Here is a 17,645-nt window from a genome sequence, read left to right on the forward strand (position 1 = left end):
TTCTCTGTAATGAATGCTATGTGCATTTAATGTGTTCTGGAAGAGTTTTGTTATTGGGGTAACATGGTCCAAGGTCAAATCCATTGAACACTTGCTTCCCTTATCTAATTTTATGAACCGGATACCTAAAGGGTTTCATCTTCTTCTTTCCAGGAGAAACACCGTGGGTGAAAGAAGAATGTAGCACATCGCAACCATCTCAGTGTCCAGAAGGGTGAGCCCCACATGGGTGGGGGTGGTTATCACAGTGGGCACATGGGAATGTAATTTGAAAGACAGGGTGGAACTTCAGCTTCCTTAAAGCTATGTTCATTTCAAAAGCTATCAAAAGGTTAGATTTATTGTACCTTCAAAGTCCAACTTCACTTCATTGTGTACAGAATGCTTTTGTATTACTATATTATGGTCATGCTTTAACATTTGACTGAAACTTTAAACACTCACAGAGTCCTAACATCCTACAATCAAGACTAAAATTTAGGTCGCATTTACTCCTGCCAATACTTTTTTCAATGAACCTCCTAAGCCTCTTATTCCCTGCTATCAAGTTGATCAGAGCGACCCTGTGAGGACAGGGTAGAATTGCCCCTGTGGATTCCAAGACTGGGAGTAGAAAGACCATCTTTCTCTCTTGGAGCTGCTGACCTTGCCGTTGGCAAACCCACAAGTAACCACTACGGCACCAGGGGTCCCTCATCTAAGCCCTACATTTCTTATTTGAGGGAGGGAATGTCTTACTTGGGAAGGTAAGAAGTTTGTTTCTGGGAGGTCTTACAATGAAAGGTGACCCAGGAAGGGTGAAAGAGTGGGATTTTGTTAGGTGCACTATTTCATGCTTATAATAAATGAGCAGCCACCTGTGCTTAAAAAAAAAACATAAAACCCACTGCCCTCTAGTCTGTTCTGAGGCATAGCAACCATACTCACCACGAGAGAGTGCCTTCTGGTTTGCAGCCACCCAATAGAACAGAACCGTCCCTGTGGGTTTCCAAGGGGGTAAATCTTTACAGGAGCAGAAAGCCTCATCTTTCTCCTGTGAAGTGGCTGGTGGTGTCAAACTTTGAGCCTTGCAGGCAGCAGCCCAAGGAGTAGTCCACTACACCACCATTGAGTCCATTCCGACTCATAACAACCTTATAGGACAGAGTGGATCTAGAACTGCCTCTGTGGGGTTCTGAGACTGTAAGCCTTTACAGGAGTAAAAAGCCAAGGATTCCGCCCTCAAGGCAGATGTTGTTATTAGCGAGCCTATTCACAACAGAAGGAATCATGGCCCAGTTCTGTGCCATCCTCACAATCATTCCCACACGCAATCCCATTGTTGCCACAATGCCAATCCATCTCATTGAGGGCCTTCCTTATTGCCCCTCCACTTCACCAAGCATGATGTCCTTCTGCAGGGGCAATATGTCCTGACAATATGTCTGAAGTATGTAAGATGAAGTCTAACCACCCTTGCCTCTAAGGAGCACTCTGGCCTTGTTTCTCCCAACAGAGATTGGTTTGTCCTTTCAGCAGTTCTTGGTACTTTCAACATTCTTCTCCAGCACCACAATTCAAATGTATTAGTCCTTTTTGATTTCTTGGCTGTTGCTGCCATGAGTATTTATTGTGGATCCAACCAAGAAAAAGTCTTTAACAACTTCAAGCTTTCGTCCATTTATTATGATGTTACCTATTGGTTCCGTTGTGAGGATTTTAGTCTTCTTTACATGAAGTTGAATTCCATACTGATGGTTGCAACCCTTGATCTTCATCAGCAAGTGCCTCAAATCCTCCTCACTATATCGCAGGTTGTTAATAAGCCTTTGTCCAATCCTGATGCTACATTCTTCTGCATATAAGCCAGCATCTCTGTTGTTTTGCTCAGCATACAGATTGAATAAATATAGTGAGAGGATACAGCCCTGGTGCCTACCTTTCATGATTTTACACCGGGCAGTATTCCTTTGTTCTGCTAGCACAACTACCTCATGATCCATGGACAAGTTCCTCATGAACACAATGAAGGGTTCTAGAATTCTGATTCTTCTCAAGGTTATCCATAGTTTATTAAGGTCCACACAATCATATGCCATGACATAGTCAATCAAACAAAGTTAACATCTTTATGGTATTTTCCTGCTTTGAGCCAAGATCCATCTGACTTCAGCAATGATATCCCTAGTTCCACATCCTCTTCTGATCAGGCCTGAACCTCTGGCAGCTCCTTATCAATGTACTGCTGCAACCGTGGTTGGATGATCTTCAGCAAAATTTTACGTGCATGTGAGATCTATATCATTCTATAATCCAATCATTCTATTGGGTCACCTTTCTTTGGAATGTGCATAAATATAGATCTCTTACAGTCAGTTGGCCAAGTACTTGTCTTCCAACTTTCTTGGCATAAATGAGTGAGGGCTTCCAGTGCTTCATCAGCTTGTTGAAACAGGGAAGTGGGTAGTGATGTGTAATATGATTTAGATATTGGGACAAAATATATTAATCTTATTTGAAAGTGCTTATCTTTTGACCAGGAAACTTCATCTTAAGAGAATGTGCCTTAAGGAAATAATGACAGATATTTTACCTACAAAGATGTTCGTGGTCTTACAATGTTTATAATTTTGTACTATGGAGCCCTGGTGGTGCAGTAGGCTATATGTTGGGACGCAACTCAAAAAGTCAGCAGTTGGAAACCACTAGCCACTTCTCAGGAGAAAGAGCAGGCTTTCCACTCCCATAGAAAGTTAGTCTTGAAAACCCACAGGGGCAGTTCTACTTTGTCCTAAAGGGACAAGGTCAGAATCGATTTGACAGCCGTGAGTTTGGCACTGAGATGGCACTACTGGAGTAGGCAGTTTGGAGGGGCAGGGAGGCGAGAAAGAGCTCTCCTGGAACTTTGGATTCCATTCTTTTTATTTTCTATTGTACAACCATCACCATTATCCATTTCCCCAATGCTCCATCCTTCTTCTTTTTAAAAAAAATCATTTTATTAGGAGTTCATACAACTCTTATCACAATCCATACATACATCAGTTGGCTACATCCTTCTTAACAGAAATTCAGTGCCCACTAACAAACTCTCCCAACCACACCACCCACGTGCCTGTGCAGCCACTAATGAACATGACTCTCTTCATTGGTGTGTTCTAGACATTTCATTTAAGTGATTTTATGCATTATTTGATCTTTTGTTACTGACTTAGTTCACCCATTAATGTTTTTAAGGTCCATTAGATCCCACACTTGATCTCATAAGCATTTTGACATTATTTTAAGTGGGAAGGTCATTTTGGTAGTGTATTTGTGGATATAAAACATTTTCATGAGAACTATGCCAACAGTAATTACTTTGGGGAAAAAATATTTTCCTTTCCAAATTGTACTTGGCTAGTCTAAAGTTTGGCTCAATCCCACACAGGATATAGTTAAAACACTTCTAATTTTCCATGTTAAGAATGGAGGTAGAGTTGATATATGTTGCGCATAAGCAAACAGTTTGATGAGATTTAGAAATGCATACTCCAGCATAACCCACAGCACTCACAGGATCAAGTATTTAATTTGCATTACCTTAGAGAGATACTCCTTGTCCATTCTACCCTTGCCCAGAGACCCTCACAATTCTGATATCTATCACCAGGGATCCTTGTAGAATCTCCTATGCATGGGATCAAAGCATGTGTTCATTTGTATGGAGCTTCTTTTGCTTAACCTAATGCTCTGAGATTCATACATATTCCTGTATTTAACCTATGGGCGTTGGCACAGGATTATTTTCTTTGGGTCAAACATTAGTCCAATTCTCCTTTCACATTTCTATTGGTCTTTAGAGCTCCATTCACCAGTCACACTCCTTGGCCAGCCTGCTCTGTTCTCCTACTTACTCAACATCCTGAACAGCTGCTCGCAGCTCCCCTTCCTTTCTCATGGGAGCATTTACTCTTTCATACCTTTGTCCTCAACATCCAGGAGAATGCCCAGCTTAATTGTTTGCTAAATGAATCACTCTACAATAAAGGCTTCCTCTGGAAAACTTGGTTTGTTTTTGAGATTCTTCCCATACTTTTATGCTGGGTAGTTAGATGACCCATTTTTCTTTTTTCAGAATTAACTCAATTTCCAACTCAAACACATTGAAAAATTCATCAGCATGCAGATTTTTCTATCTGAACCCTATTGGGGAGTTTGGTGGAACTTTTGCTTTGTTCTAGCCACACTTCTTAGGTTGATATGTTTTTGTGCAAAACACCTAGGTATGAAAAATTCCCATCAGCAGTAGGATGAATGAATTATAACTTACTGTATCACTGGAATACAGATGAAAACAAGCACAACTAGATGCAACTATTTTGCTGAAAACTCCCAAATAATGTCGAATGAAGGAAGGCAGATGTCGTAGAGTACACACTGTCTGGTTCTACTTGTATGTAAATGTTAGGGGAAAGGAGAAGAAGAGATAAAACAACTCTGTGCTGTTAGAAGTCAAGATACTAGTGACCCTTTTTGGTGGTGAGAGTGTGGTGTGGTGTGTGGGAGTCAGGTTTGCAGAATGTAGTCACTGAATGGGACCACCAGGGGAGACTTCCGGGCATTGGCAGGGATCTTGTTCTGGGTGACGGCTCCACAGTGGAGCGCAGTGAATGTCCACACTTGAGCACTCTGTCCTCTCCAGCAACTCATTGAGATGGTTAGTATCACACAGTACTTATTTGCAACCTTTGAGCTCCTTGGGCCCAGGCAGATAAATTCCATGTTGTCCAAGGGTCAACTATAAATCTATACATGGATTTTCAACTGCATGGGAAGTTGGTGGCCCAGCTCCTGTGTTGTTCAAGGTCAAGGGTCAACTGTGTATGTAGGACAGTACAATGGAGTAAACAAAATTTTATAATTTTGTAGTTTACAGCCTTGAACTTGGTAATCACTACCACTTGACTTCTTTTGATTTAGCCAGAGCCAGGGCTTTAAAGGGCCTTCAATGTAAATCTTATTTCTGTTGGTGCTTTGTTAGTGCTCTGCTCAAATGCCACTCACATCTATTATAAAGAACAGTTAGTTAACTCCTTATAGACCTACTATGAAGTCCCTATTAAGGACAAACTGTTTATTCTTGGATGCTAACCTAAAGCTTGAGGCTAACTTAGAAGGCCTTTTGATCTTCTTCCATTTAGATTAGAAACAAGAAAACCCTGTGGAACAGCTCTACTCTATAATAGGTATATATGGTGGTACTATGAATCAGAATGGATTCAATAGCAATCAGTGTGTTTGGTTAGATAAACACCAAACCAAACACATTGCTATTGAATCCATTCTGATTTTAATATCCATTTTAATTAGAGATCTCCTACACACTAGAAGTACTAAGTATACCTCCATATAATTAGTTTAGTTTTTTATAAAGGAAATATTTTTTTAAGAAGGAAAGGAAAACAATCTTATGCTAGTACTCTCTGTCCTTCCTTCCTCCTTCCTTCTTTCCTTTCCCCCCACCCTTCCTCATTTCCATTAATAGGTCCCAATTGAGATGCAGAATCATGGGTCTCCACACACATAAGCCAGTACAATAAGGCTGGGTAGAAGCAATTAGGAAAACATTTTTAATTATACCATCATCTCTTTCTAACTAACTCATCCATTTAAAAATTTTTTTCCATTTAAGCATTTTTATTGTGTTAACATATATATATAATATTTCCCATTTCAACCATTTAAAAATCTATAGTTTGTTGACACTATAATTCAGTGACATCCACACTTTCCAAATTCTTATCAGACCCCAAGAAACAGTACCACTTGCATAATAAATCACATTCTCCCCTTCCCCTAATCCCCAGGTAGTTAATTAATAAACTCTTATCTCTGCACTGTTGGCTCATGTTGGATATTTCATATGTGAGATCAAACACTATTTGTCCTTTCATGATGCATTTAATCCACTTAGCATGATGCTTTCAAGGTTTATATATTGAAACATATATCAGAACTTTATTTTCCCTTAGGGGGGATAATATTCATGTATCCATCTATATCATATTTTGTTTACCTATTCATTTATTTATTGCCACTTAGGTTGTGTCTACTACTTTCGCTTATGAATAATAGACCATTGCAAAGACACCAGTACAATCTTACTATGTTTTCTAATTGAAAGGGGAACAAAAAACCATATTTGTTGCTTTTCACAATAAAAATAACAACGGACTGACTTTCGTTTTCATTTTCAGGTTTGACCTACCACCAGTTATCTTGATTTCCATGGATGGCTTTCGGGCTGAGTATTTACAAACCTGGTACAAGTTCATGCCGAACATCAATAAACTGAGTAAGTTCCCCACCGACAGATCCTGCAAATCGAAAACCAAGCTAGGCCATCTCTAGATGATTGATTGATACACCTTTTTTTCTGACTTCTAGGGTTAGTGGACTGTCTTACCACAGGTCCCCTCAAAGTCCGGATGGCTTTATCATACGCAATCTCTTTTCATAGGGAGTGTGTTTTCATACTTGTTGGTGTCTCCTTTTGTTCTTGGTACCATGCTGATCCCTTTGATTATTTTCACTTCTTTGTATTTGAATGGAATTTCTGTCCTATAGAAATCTGGTCCTTCATACTGGCTCCAAAGTGACAGCTCCCAAAATAGGTTCTGGGTCCTAATGAAATAGATGTGCCCAGCAAGGGTGGGGTCCCTTGAGAATCTGTGTAGACTGGACACATTTACCAAACACCAATGGTCCAGAAGGTGAGAGGCCCATGATCTATATTTGTTTCTGATATCAAACTATCTGAGACTTGACTCCACCGCTTACTAGCTGGGATAACTTGGCCAAGTTTATCTCACCTTTTGTTGACCACCCTTTCATCATATGTAATCTGTTCAGGGTAATAATTCCTACCTGGATAGGATTATGATGAGAATGTACATGCAGTATACACTGAATGATTTTCCCTCCCTGTGGTGACTCTTTTTTTTAAAATTGTTTTATTAGGGGCTCATACAACTCTTATCACAATCCATACATACACCAATTGTGTAAAACACATTTGTACATTCATTGCCCTCATCATTCTCAAAACATTTCCTCTCCACTTAAGCCCCCGGCATTAGGTCCTCATTTTCCCCCTCCCTCCCCCCTCCCCGCTCCCTCATGAGCCCTTAATAATTTATAAATTATTATTTTGTCATATCTTTCCCTGTGCGACGTCTTCCTTCACCCACTTTTCTGTTGTCGGTCCCCCAGGGAGGGGGTCACATATAGTTCCTTATAATAGGTTCCCTCTTTCCAACCCACTCTCCCTCTACCCTCCCAGTATCGCCACTCACACCACTGGTCCTTAAGGGATCATCTGCCCTGGACTCCCTGTGTTTCCAGTTCCTATCTGTACCAGTGTATATCCTCTGGTCCAGCCAGACTTGCAAGGTAGAATTTGGATCATGATAGTGGTGGCGGGGAGGAAGCATTTATGAACTAGAGGAAAGTTGTGTTTTTCATGGCTGCTACATCGCACCCTGACTGGCCCATCTCCTCCCCGAGACCCCTCTGCAAGGGGATCTCCAGTGGTCTACAAATAGGCTTTGGGTCTCTATTCCACACTCTCCCCATCCTTCACTATGGTAAGATTATTTGTTCTGATGATGCCCTATACCTGATGCCTTTGACACCTCGTGATCGCATAGGCTGGTGTGCTTCTTCCATGTGGGCTTTGTTGCTTCTGAGCTTGATGGCCACTTGATTACCTTCAAGCCTTTAAGACCCCAGACACTATACTATTTGATAGCCAGGCACTATCAGCTTTCTTTGCCACATTTGCTTATGCACCCATTTGTCTTCAGCGATCCCTTCGACACCTCATGATCACACAGGCTAATATGTTCTTCCATGTGGGCTTTGTTGCTTCTGAGCTAGATAGCCGCTTGTTTACCTTCAAGCTTTTAAGACCCAAGATGCTACATCTTTTGATAGCCTGGCACCATCAACTTACACTGAATGATTTAAAGCTATTTCTATAATTACTGCTTTTGTTATCAGCCATATCATGATGTTGTACTTCTACATTAAGGTATACTTGGTCTCCCTACAATCTGATAATGTTAATAATATGGAGAAGGTGAGTGCTGAACAACACAGAGATAGACGATGGCAGAACATGATCAGAATCAAAGGCTCACTCCAGGGCTCAAATGCTTCACTGCCTCACCATTTCTCTCTTCATTTCTCTTTCTCCCAAGTCTTCTTCTATAGACAAGGTTCTCACATTTAATGGCAATTTTACTGTCTCCCTGTATTTATCTTTCTTCAGATTACAAAAAAAATGTTAAGCCTGAATAAACCAGTTGTTTTTCTTGGTCAATGACCATATGTGTCAAACAAGAAGAATGGATAAATCTTAATTTCTCCTGCTAATTTCAGCTCTAAAATACTACTCTTTCTAGAAAGCCAGATAAATCATCACATCCCAAAGAAATGCTATCCGACCTCTTCAGCTGCTCGTTCATGATCTGAGATGGGTGTTTAGCAAAGAGAGTCAGCATTTGTGGCTCTGCCAGAATTGGCTCCATTGAAGACTTGTCTCTTTCTGCTAACACCCTTGGGCCAGAAAAGTTGATCAATACCTCTCAGTTTTTGTCTCCTTCTCAACATTTCTCTTGATAATATACTCATTAAAGCTTGTGTCCAGAGAGGGATTTACCTAGGCAGGTTCAACTTACCCCTTTTTGTAAAGAAATTACTTGATTTGTTCAACCCATTGAGAGTTGGACATGAGACCACGAAATACTGGATCATTAGGTGCTTTGTTTTTTTCCGTAGGTTTAAAATACTTTTGAGTCATTCAGGCAGTATCTCAATGTTCAAATGTATAAACACATCCCTCATTAGGTGGGACAAGACACATTTGGGACAGTGGTATTTAAGAAGCTCAATTAAGATAAGCCTGTAGTAAAATGCTAGGATTAGGCTTCACCTTGCCTTGAGGTGAGGTATAGGGCAGCAAATCTCACTGTTAAGAACCTCTAGCACCCCATCTCCAGATTCCCATCAAGCTGTCTTGGTTGGACTAAAGTGGCTGCACACGCTGAGCAGGAACTAAGACCACAGGGCAGTGAAGCCTGTTAGGATGAGTTGACTCTCAGACATGCTCCAGCGAGATTTGGGCATTCTTTTGTTTCAGTCTGAGTGGCAGGAGGCAAGGGAAGGGCAGACCAAGATCAGGAAACTGTCAGGTGAACGAGAAATTCTTTGGCTAGAGCAGAAGTCAAACTTCCTGGAAAATTAGGTGGGAAATTGGGTAAAATAAACTAAAATAGCTGGTAGAAAGCTAATTTCCAGGCAGGCAAGATATGTGAATTTTTGAAGCTTAGAATTATCCAGGGTGGCAGTACTGAACAGCAGAACCCTGGAATTCCCTACAACAGATGCTGTTTGCTTTTTGTTCTCTTCCATGCTGTCTTCCCTACGTGTCAATGTTCAGGTATATGCTTGCAATTACTGAGAAAATAGAAGTCCCTGCAGGTTTCCTTGAGTTAAGGACATGATAGAGGCCAACTGTATGGTTTGGATTTCCAGGAGGCTATTCTACTAAAAGGAGCCCTGGTGGCATGGGGGGCTCTACATTGTACCGTTAACCACAAGGTCAGCAGTTTGAACCAACCAGTCACAGTCATCAACCAGTCTGTGGGAGAAAAATGAGGCTGTCTACTTCCGTGATGATTTAAAGTCTCAGAAACCCAAAGGAGCAGTTCTGACCTACAGGATCTCTGAATTGGAATCAGCTCGCTGACAATGAGTTTGGTTTTTGAGTTTGTTTACTAAATGAAAAGTGTCTATTTTAAGCCTTTGACTATTGCTGAGCAGTTTGCTATGTCTTCAATATGTACCAATACTTTAATGACAATATTTCAATACATGACTCATAAGAATCTCAACGAGTTTTCAGTAGTCTGATTTGCATGTTCTTCAGCTGCTCAACTATGCATCCATTTAGTCCTCACCCCATTATCATGTGCTTTGGGCATGCTGTCTGAAGAGACCAACTCTCTTAAACCAAACCCACTGCCATGAAGTCTATTGCAACTCATAGCGACCAATCCCTGGAAAAGGACATCATGCTTGGTAGAGGGGCGGCAAAAAAGAGGATGGACCAAGATAGATGGACAGAATGGCTGCAACAATTGGGAGGATGGTGCAGGACTGGGCAGGGTTTAATTCTGTTCTGCTTAGGATCACTGTGAGTCACAACCCATTCTGTGGCACCTGACAAAAACAACAATAATGGGTAGATGAGGGGGCTTCTAAAAGTTCATGAAAAATGGAATTAGAACATAAAAGTGAAAATATGTAAACTTGACTTCTCCACACAAACTCCATAAAGGCCCAGACACTTTTGTTGCAATGATACTAGCCATTCATCCCAGCCCTAACGAACTTAGCATCCTAGGAATTTAACACTGCCAGTGCGATATTTTTTTACACAATTGGCTGAAGACAAATGGGTGCCCTTTAAAGATATTTTTGAAGATCAACAAATAAAAGAAATCAGGAGACACTAAATCAGGACTGTAAGGTGGAAGCTCACTGGTTTTCCATAGAAAATCTAGCAAAATGGCTATCATTTGAGTGGAGGAATGAGTAAGGACATTGTCGCGGCGAAGGACGCTGGTGAAACTTTCCTGGGTGTTTTTTCTGCTGAAACTTTCACTAATGTTGTTAAAAACACTGTCATAATAAGCAGAGGGGTTTTCGCTCCTTTATTGAAAGTCAACAAGCTAAAGTGTCTCCAGAAGCTCTTTTTTTTTTTTTTTCATGAGCTCTTGCCATGACCAAGTTCTGACCTTTTCTCTTCGACAGGAGCATTTCCACCTCCTGGTAGCCTTTGTTTTCATTGTACCTTGTCTTCAGGATTGTGCTGGTAGAGCCATGTTCTATATCCTGTTATAATTCTTCCAAGAAACATGTCGGGATCTTGAGATCACTTGTTTAAAATTTCGATGGAAAGTTCTCATCTCTTCTGCAGCCGTTCTAAAACTGCTGTCAGTTTGGAACCCATTGAGTGGAAAGTTTGTTCAACTTTAATTTTCAGTGAGACTTATATAAGCTGAGCCAATAGCGTTATCTATTGTGTTTGATATTGTCTCTGCTGTTAATCATTGCTTGGTTCTCTTCAAGTACAGCATGGACTATACTCATTTGTTTCTTTACAAATTGAGATAGATGGTCTTCTGCTATGGATTTTATCTTCAGGGTCTTCTCTTTTTGAAATGAGTTTCCATTCATAAACTGTTGATTTTGTGTGGGAAGTCATTGTCCTCCTAAATGTACATAAAGCATCAAAAATCTCACCCTTCTCCCATCCAGCCTTACCATCAACTCAGTGTTCGTTCTTGCTTCGCTTTAGTAGAACTCATGTTGGTTTCCTAGCGGCTCTTTTCAAGCCGATGCCTTATCCTTCTTGGTGCATCAGCTAGAATCTGCTTAGACATGTTACAAGTAGTGCAAGTTAGTGCAATTTTTTAAAATTCCATGCTTATCTCTCCTTATTACATGTATTTCAATTGGTCTTACAAAGGACCTCTTTTTGTTTAGTCCATTTATATTTCAGATTTCTATTTGGCTACTAGTATCCTTAAATTAAAAAACAAAATGTCCTAGTTTTTCTTTACAGTGACTTTTTCTAATTAGTTTATTGTCCCTCTTTCTAATATTTTTCACCTCAGTCATAATTTGGATTTAGATGATAAGATTTAGAAGACTTTGCTTTTTAAAGGCCATACTTTAATAGTCCTGGTTCCAAGGCAGGTTTTCCAAAATGGTAGCTTGAGTCTGTAGAAGTCGGGAGTATATCTCATTTCAACATCATAGTGAGGGAGGTGCCAGGTTTCCACAATACTAGAAGCTTAATTTGTGTTTCCTTTTATACCCTGTGGCTTTAGGCATTTAAGAATTTAAGTCTGCCGTCCATGTTTGCAGAAAACAAAAACAAAAACCTGACTTCTGCTCATAAATCTGGGGCCATTGTTTGACCTTTTCTCCCACCAGTTAAATTCTTCTAATTACATACATGGATTAGACTTCATTTTGTTTCCTTGTCACGTAATTTCTTAGTAAAATAAATGTTTTTCTTCCTGTCAAGGACAAGATTTATTTATTGGTGGCATTGACAAAGAAAGAAAGGTTGTGTTATGTGTTATGAGTCAAGTCCCAATGCAATGCATTCTTAAACTTAATTACTTGGAATTACCCTGTTAAAAGTGTACATTTTTTAGTTTATCCCTCTCCCATCTTCTTCTCTCCACACCAGCGAGTCCTAATTAGTAGACTTGATATTAGTGCTAGAAGATTCTGAAAGAGCACGCTTCTGAATCGACAAGCCCTCATCGCTTCCCAGCTCCCCAGTATGACTTCTTGAACAACAATCAATTGCATTGGTTGTTGTAACCGACATAGAATCCATAATGGTCTAGCTTTTTCATAGAAGTAAAAGCAGAAAGATGCGTCTATGGAACTTTTCTTGGATTTTGCTGCTGCAGAGGAAGTAGCAGTGTGCACCAATGGTTCTGACCTCCTTGTGCAGGGTTAGTGCACTGATTACAATCTATCCGATCATCATATATAAATATATTTACATCTTTATATGCCTGTATTTACATCTCTATGACTACCCTTTGCCTCCTAGTTCTTTCCTCTATTTCTTTGCACTTTCCTCTTGTCCCACTATCGTGTTCTGCCTTCATTTGGGTTTTAGGCGTTCCTCTAGGTTACATTGCCCTTGATCCAGCCCTGCAAGGCCTCCCGCACCCTCCTTGACATTGATTTTGGATCACTTTTTGTTCCAAGCTGGCTTATTTTTAAACCTTGCTTCTTGTAAGTCAGATCCCTTTCAAATGAGCTACACAGTTGTGTTTACTTTTGTTACATTGGGTGGTTTCATCTTAAAAACTGATCTGCTGAGATTCAAACATTATTAGGAAAATTTTATTGTATTTACCAGTATTATAGAAGGGAATGGTAAAATTGTATAAAATAGTGTATAGTTTAGGGTACATTTAACTCTGGTGGTGTTATTGTAAGGTGACTAGATTTTAACATTGGTAAAGCGGGACACCATTGACCGGGTATGGGGGGGAGGGGTTCTTGATTAAAAATTTGGTTTATATGGAGCAACAAAAATTTTAATAGAATGAAAAAATAGTATTCTGATATATTTTTTAAAACTTCAACATAAGTACAATTTAAAAATATAATACAATAAAAATTATGTATAGTATTATTTTATTCTTTGGCATATTTCTTATTTGAATTAATATTTTTTAGTAGATTGCTGTCGTTTAAAAGGTCATGAAAATTTTCACAAGAATTTGTTAAATTATATTTCACACATAAAATGGCTTTCAAAGTCTAAACACTAAATTGTGAATTTTCTGATGCCCACACTTTATTTACCGTAGGGAAAAATGTGTTCAGTAGTAGCATTTGTTCCCACAGCGTGTATCCCACAATTTTTAGTGCATTATTGTTTGGAACATGGTTTGTTTCAAAATTATGAAATATTTCTAACCATTTGTTCTCTATTGTGATTTTTGCTGATGCCCAAGATTTAACCTTTTCCTTATCAAGATTTTTTAAATAATGATACCTCATTATAAAGATCACTTTTTGAAATATTACTATATGGGAAATTTTGAGTAATATGATCGAATGATTTTTGCACATCATTCCAGTACTGTCTGCTAATTCAAGAAAATGTATGTATTTATGAAATAAATAAATAAATTACTTATCTAAATTATCTGAATAGCTGATTTGTTGACATCACTTGTTTAACTAGCACTAGCATGCAGTATGATGTGTATCATCTGAGAGAGTTACAAAATGTTTTCGTCATTGCCAATGCCCCAAAATGCCATTGTTCATTGAGTCCAAAACAATGGTGGTCGAATTCTAACAACTGATCAACAATGCGAACTTTGATAAGTAGTTCTTGATAATCAGTTCTCAACAATTATTTGTTATTATTAAAGTTTAACATTATAAGAAAAGTTTAACATAAAAAAAGTTTAATGTTATAAAAAAGTTTAACATTATAAAATTAACAAAATTAACATAAAACTCATATCCTGGCGAAATAGCCACATGGCAGCTGTTCTCCCACTGTTCCCTAGCTTGTCATGCATTCTTTCCAAAATTTGGGCCTTTTTAAAAATGCCGCAGGATGAGGAACAAATTGTTAAAAATCGGGACTGTCCCACCAAAAGCAGGATGTCTGGTCACCTTATAGTTATTGGGTAAGCATTGGAAAGCTAACCGCCAGTTTGGTGGTTCAAACCCACTCCAATAAGCAGCATGGGGCTCGGAGGACAGCCGTAACTGACCCTCTCTGACTCCCCTGTTGCCAGGAGATGAAGGTCTGACATGTCCCCATGCTTCGTCCTTCCTTACCAATGGTTGCAGCACCATTCCTCCCACTGCACTCGATTTCTACGCTGGTTTCAATAGTTTGTCTCAATGCCTACACAGACAATACTCCCAGTGTGGGAGTTTGGGAAGTGGAGAGGTTACCACAAGTCAGGAGCAGTAAGAGTGAGCTATCGTCCACAAAGCTGCAGGGTGTTCCATTCACTTGATGGCCCTTTACAGAAGGGTGTGTGAACCCCGATTTAGCGCATTCCTCTCCAAGAAGCTGACATTCCTTGGAGAGATGCGTTTTCTGAGCTAGCATTTCGACCTCTTTTCATTTACAATCCACTCTCAGATTAGTCTTTTACCATTTCTCTGGGAAATTTTCACTCCAGAATTTTAGTTATCAGCACACCTTCTGAGGAGGAAACACTGCTAATTTCTCACTGAACTTTGTTGCAGAGACATGTGGAACTCATTCAAAATACATGAGGGCTGTCTATCCCACCAAAACCTTCCCAAATCACTACACCATCGTCACAGTAAGTGCTTGGTTGAGTAGTACGACTGACTGACAAGACCTCTGGCAGGCAGCAGACATGTTGAAGGCAGCAATGATTATTGAATGAATATGTGTGGCTGAATTGAAGGACTGATAACCGGTAGTTAAATGAATGGGTGGATGGATGAGTGAATAATGACTAGAGATTATATATATATATATATATGACTCAACAACAATGGATTTGCATATATGTGAAGGGGCTTCAAAAAGTTGGTGAAAAGATTCCATGGTCATTTCATTCCATTTTTCCATGAACCTTTGAAGCCCCCTCCTATGTATACATGAATCCATTAGGGTTAAATGAAAGATGTTAAGCTACATAACCATAGAAACCATTGATTCAGGTTTGATTAACCTTATGTTAAGCTACAAAATCATAGAAATCTTTATTAAGTAAAAATATAAAAATGGGAAGCGATTGTTTGGGGACATATCTACCATGTAAGTCTGTCTATTTGCTTTTGAAGACGGTGCTCAATTTCTCTATCCCTAACCTGAAGAATCCTTTCTCTTTGATATCCACCACACGAAAATAGTAGCTTTGGCATCCTTGAACGACTCAAATCAGTTTCCCTTGAAATTTTCCTGGTCTTTTTCTGACCATTGCAGTTTCTAGTTTACTTAAGCTTCTCCCTAAAAGCCTATAAGACCAATCTTTGCATTTTGACAATATCGATCAGTATTGCCCCTTACCCCTTGGGAATCCCGAAAGACAGTCACCATAACTTTCTCAGCTGACCTCTCTGCCTTGTATTTAACTGGCTCAGGAGATCCCCTCAGAAACCACTGTTTTTATTGGATCATTTTTAAATGCACTCTAACCAGACCAAGACAAGCGCATCACCAAGACAACTTGTGTGCAGCAGTCTATTTGTAGTAAACCCATGCATGTAGCCACTGGAGCCCCAGAAACAATACTTTTTGACTTATTCCTCTCGTGTGTGTGTGTGTGTGTGTGTGTGTGTGTGTATTATATATACAGGCATTTGGATGTCAACCAGGGATTTTACAATGAATGATATATGACGACTTTCCTAGGTATGAGTTATAGATCTTATGATATTTTAATTTAAATATATTTTACTAACATTATTTTATCATATCTCCTTTTAGGGTTTATATCTAGAATCACATGGCATTATTGACAATAATATGTATGATGTAAATCTCAACAAGAATTTTTCTCTTTCATCAAAAGAGAAAGATAATCCAGCCTGGTGGGGAGGACAGCCAGTAAGTAGCAAACTCTCCATGGAACCCAATGGCCCCCATTTCCCAGTGACAGTGAACCTCTGGGGAGCAGAGGAGCTGTCATCTCTCTCCATTCTGAGTGTGACGTTATCCTTCTAGTTTCCAGGGAACGTGTTTCACCTCTAAGTATATTTTAATATATATTTTTTCTTTAAAAAAAATCATTTTATTGGGGGTTCATACAACTCTTATTACTCCATCCATCCATCCATTGTGTCAAGCACATGTGTACATATGTTGCCATCATCATTCTCAAATCATTTTCTATCTACTTGAGCCCTTGGTATCAGCACCTCATTTTTCCCCTCCCTCCCACTCCTTGATAATTTATAAATTAGTATTGATAACCATGAACCCTTGATAATTTATAAATTATTATTATTTTGTTTTTAACTGATGATTGTTCACCAAAATGGCCTCATGGTAAATCTTCAGTATTGTACTATAAGTGTGTCATTCTAGAGGCTACTCTGTCAGAGTATCTATTAATTTTCCTCATTCTGCTTTGTAATTCATTAAAAGAGAAAGCAGAACTGTCAATCTTACCAATTTGAAAATAAAATGATCATTTTTACTCCTATCCCACATTTCCGATTTTTTAAAGGTGACTCCTAGGTACTAATTCTTTTTAACTGCTACAAAGGCATTTTTTTTAATCCTTTAAATTTCGTTTAGTTGATTGGCTTCCATAATCTACACTTTACAAGAAGAAACGTATTCAGCGTTTAGGAATACTTTATTAGTTAAAAAATGATGACCTCCGCTTGAATATGAACAAGCTATCCAGGCGGTTCTTTGGCTTTCCTTTCGCTCGAGGTTTTGCAATTGATCGACAGTTTGAACAAAACACTTGCCCAAGTTCGCACCGAGAGGTCTTCCCGTGTGAAGGTGCTCTTGTTGCTTTGCTTTCATGCAGATGTACCTTTTTCTAAATTCTACTTTTATAGACCCAAGGTCAAGCATGATTGAATTTTAAATAATTCAAAAGCATCTTATACATTTAGATAAATTAGATTCATTTTGCAACTGTGCTCGTAGTTGTTTCTGGTAAGTTGTACCATTTCTCTCCAAACTCCTCATTCTGTTGACTTTTACTCATCCGATGTCTTTCTTCTCTTACAGATTTGGCTGACAGCCATGTACCAGGGCTTAAAATCTGGTACCTTCTTTTGGCCAGGGTCAGATGTGGCTATCAATGGCACCTTTCCTGCCAAATACATGGTCTATAACAAGTAAGTGAAGCATTTTCACGTGTGACCCCATCGACACAGGACTGACTCAGAGTGGAGCTTTCGTTTTCTTTTTTGTTTTGTCTTGATGGTAATTCTTTTCTTTCAGTGGTTTGGGCTCATACTCCAAGTTATCACTGCGTCCTCTTTGTCACTTCCCTCATTCAGTCTGCAGTAAATGGTCTAGTGCAAATAATGTAGTATCTGAACACTGT

General features: G+C 39.2%; 1 protein-coding gene across 1 annotated transcript in view; it reads left to right on the forward strand.

Moving 5' to 3' along the window:
* Nucleotides 1-17,645, forward strand: part of ENPP3 (ectonucleotide pyrophosphatase/phosphodiesterase 3) — a gene marked incomplete at its 5' end in the record, with an annotated part of 88,039 nt that overhangs the window by 2,391 nt on the left and 68,003 nt on the right. Inside the window, 5 exons of the mRNA XM_045294308.1 lie at nucleotides 154-214; nucleotides 6,219-6,316; nucleotides 14,848-14,927; nucleotides 16,064-16,183; nucleotides 17,324-17,433. Coding sequence (XP_045150243.1) covers nucleotides 154-214; nucleotides 6,219-6,316; nucleotides 14,848-14,927; nucleotides 16,064-16,183; nucleotides 17,324-17,433 — 469 coding nt within the window. The remainder of the gene's footprint in view (nucleotides 1-153; nucleotides 215-6,218; nucleotides 6,317-14,847; nucleotides 14,928-16,063; nucleotides 16,184-17,323; nucleotides 17,434-17,645) is intronic.

This window comes from Echinops telfairi, unplaced genomic scaffold (genome assembly GCF_000313985.2).
Source record: "Echinops telfairi isolate 266 unplaced genomic scaffold, ASM31398v2 ScPeMD7_3533;HRSCAF=4204_0, whole genome shotgun sequence".
NCBI classification, from domain to species: domain Eukaryota; kingdom Metazoa; phylum Chordata; class Mammalia; order Afrosoricida; family Tenrecidae; genus Echinops; species Echinops telfairi.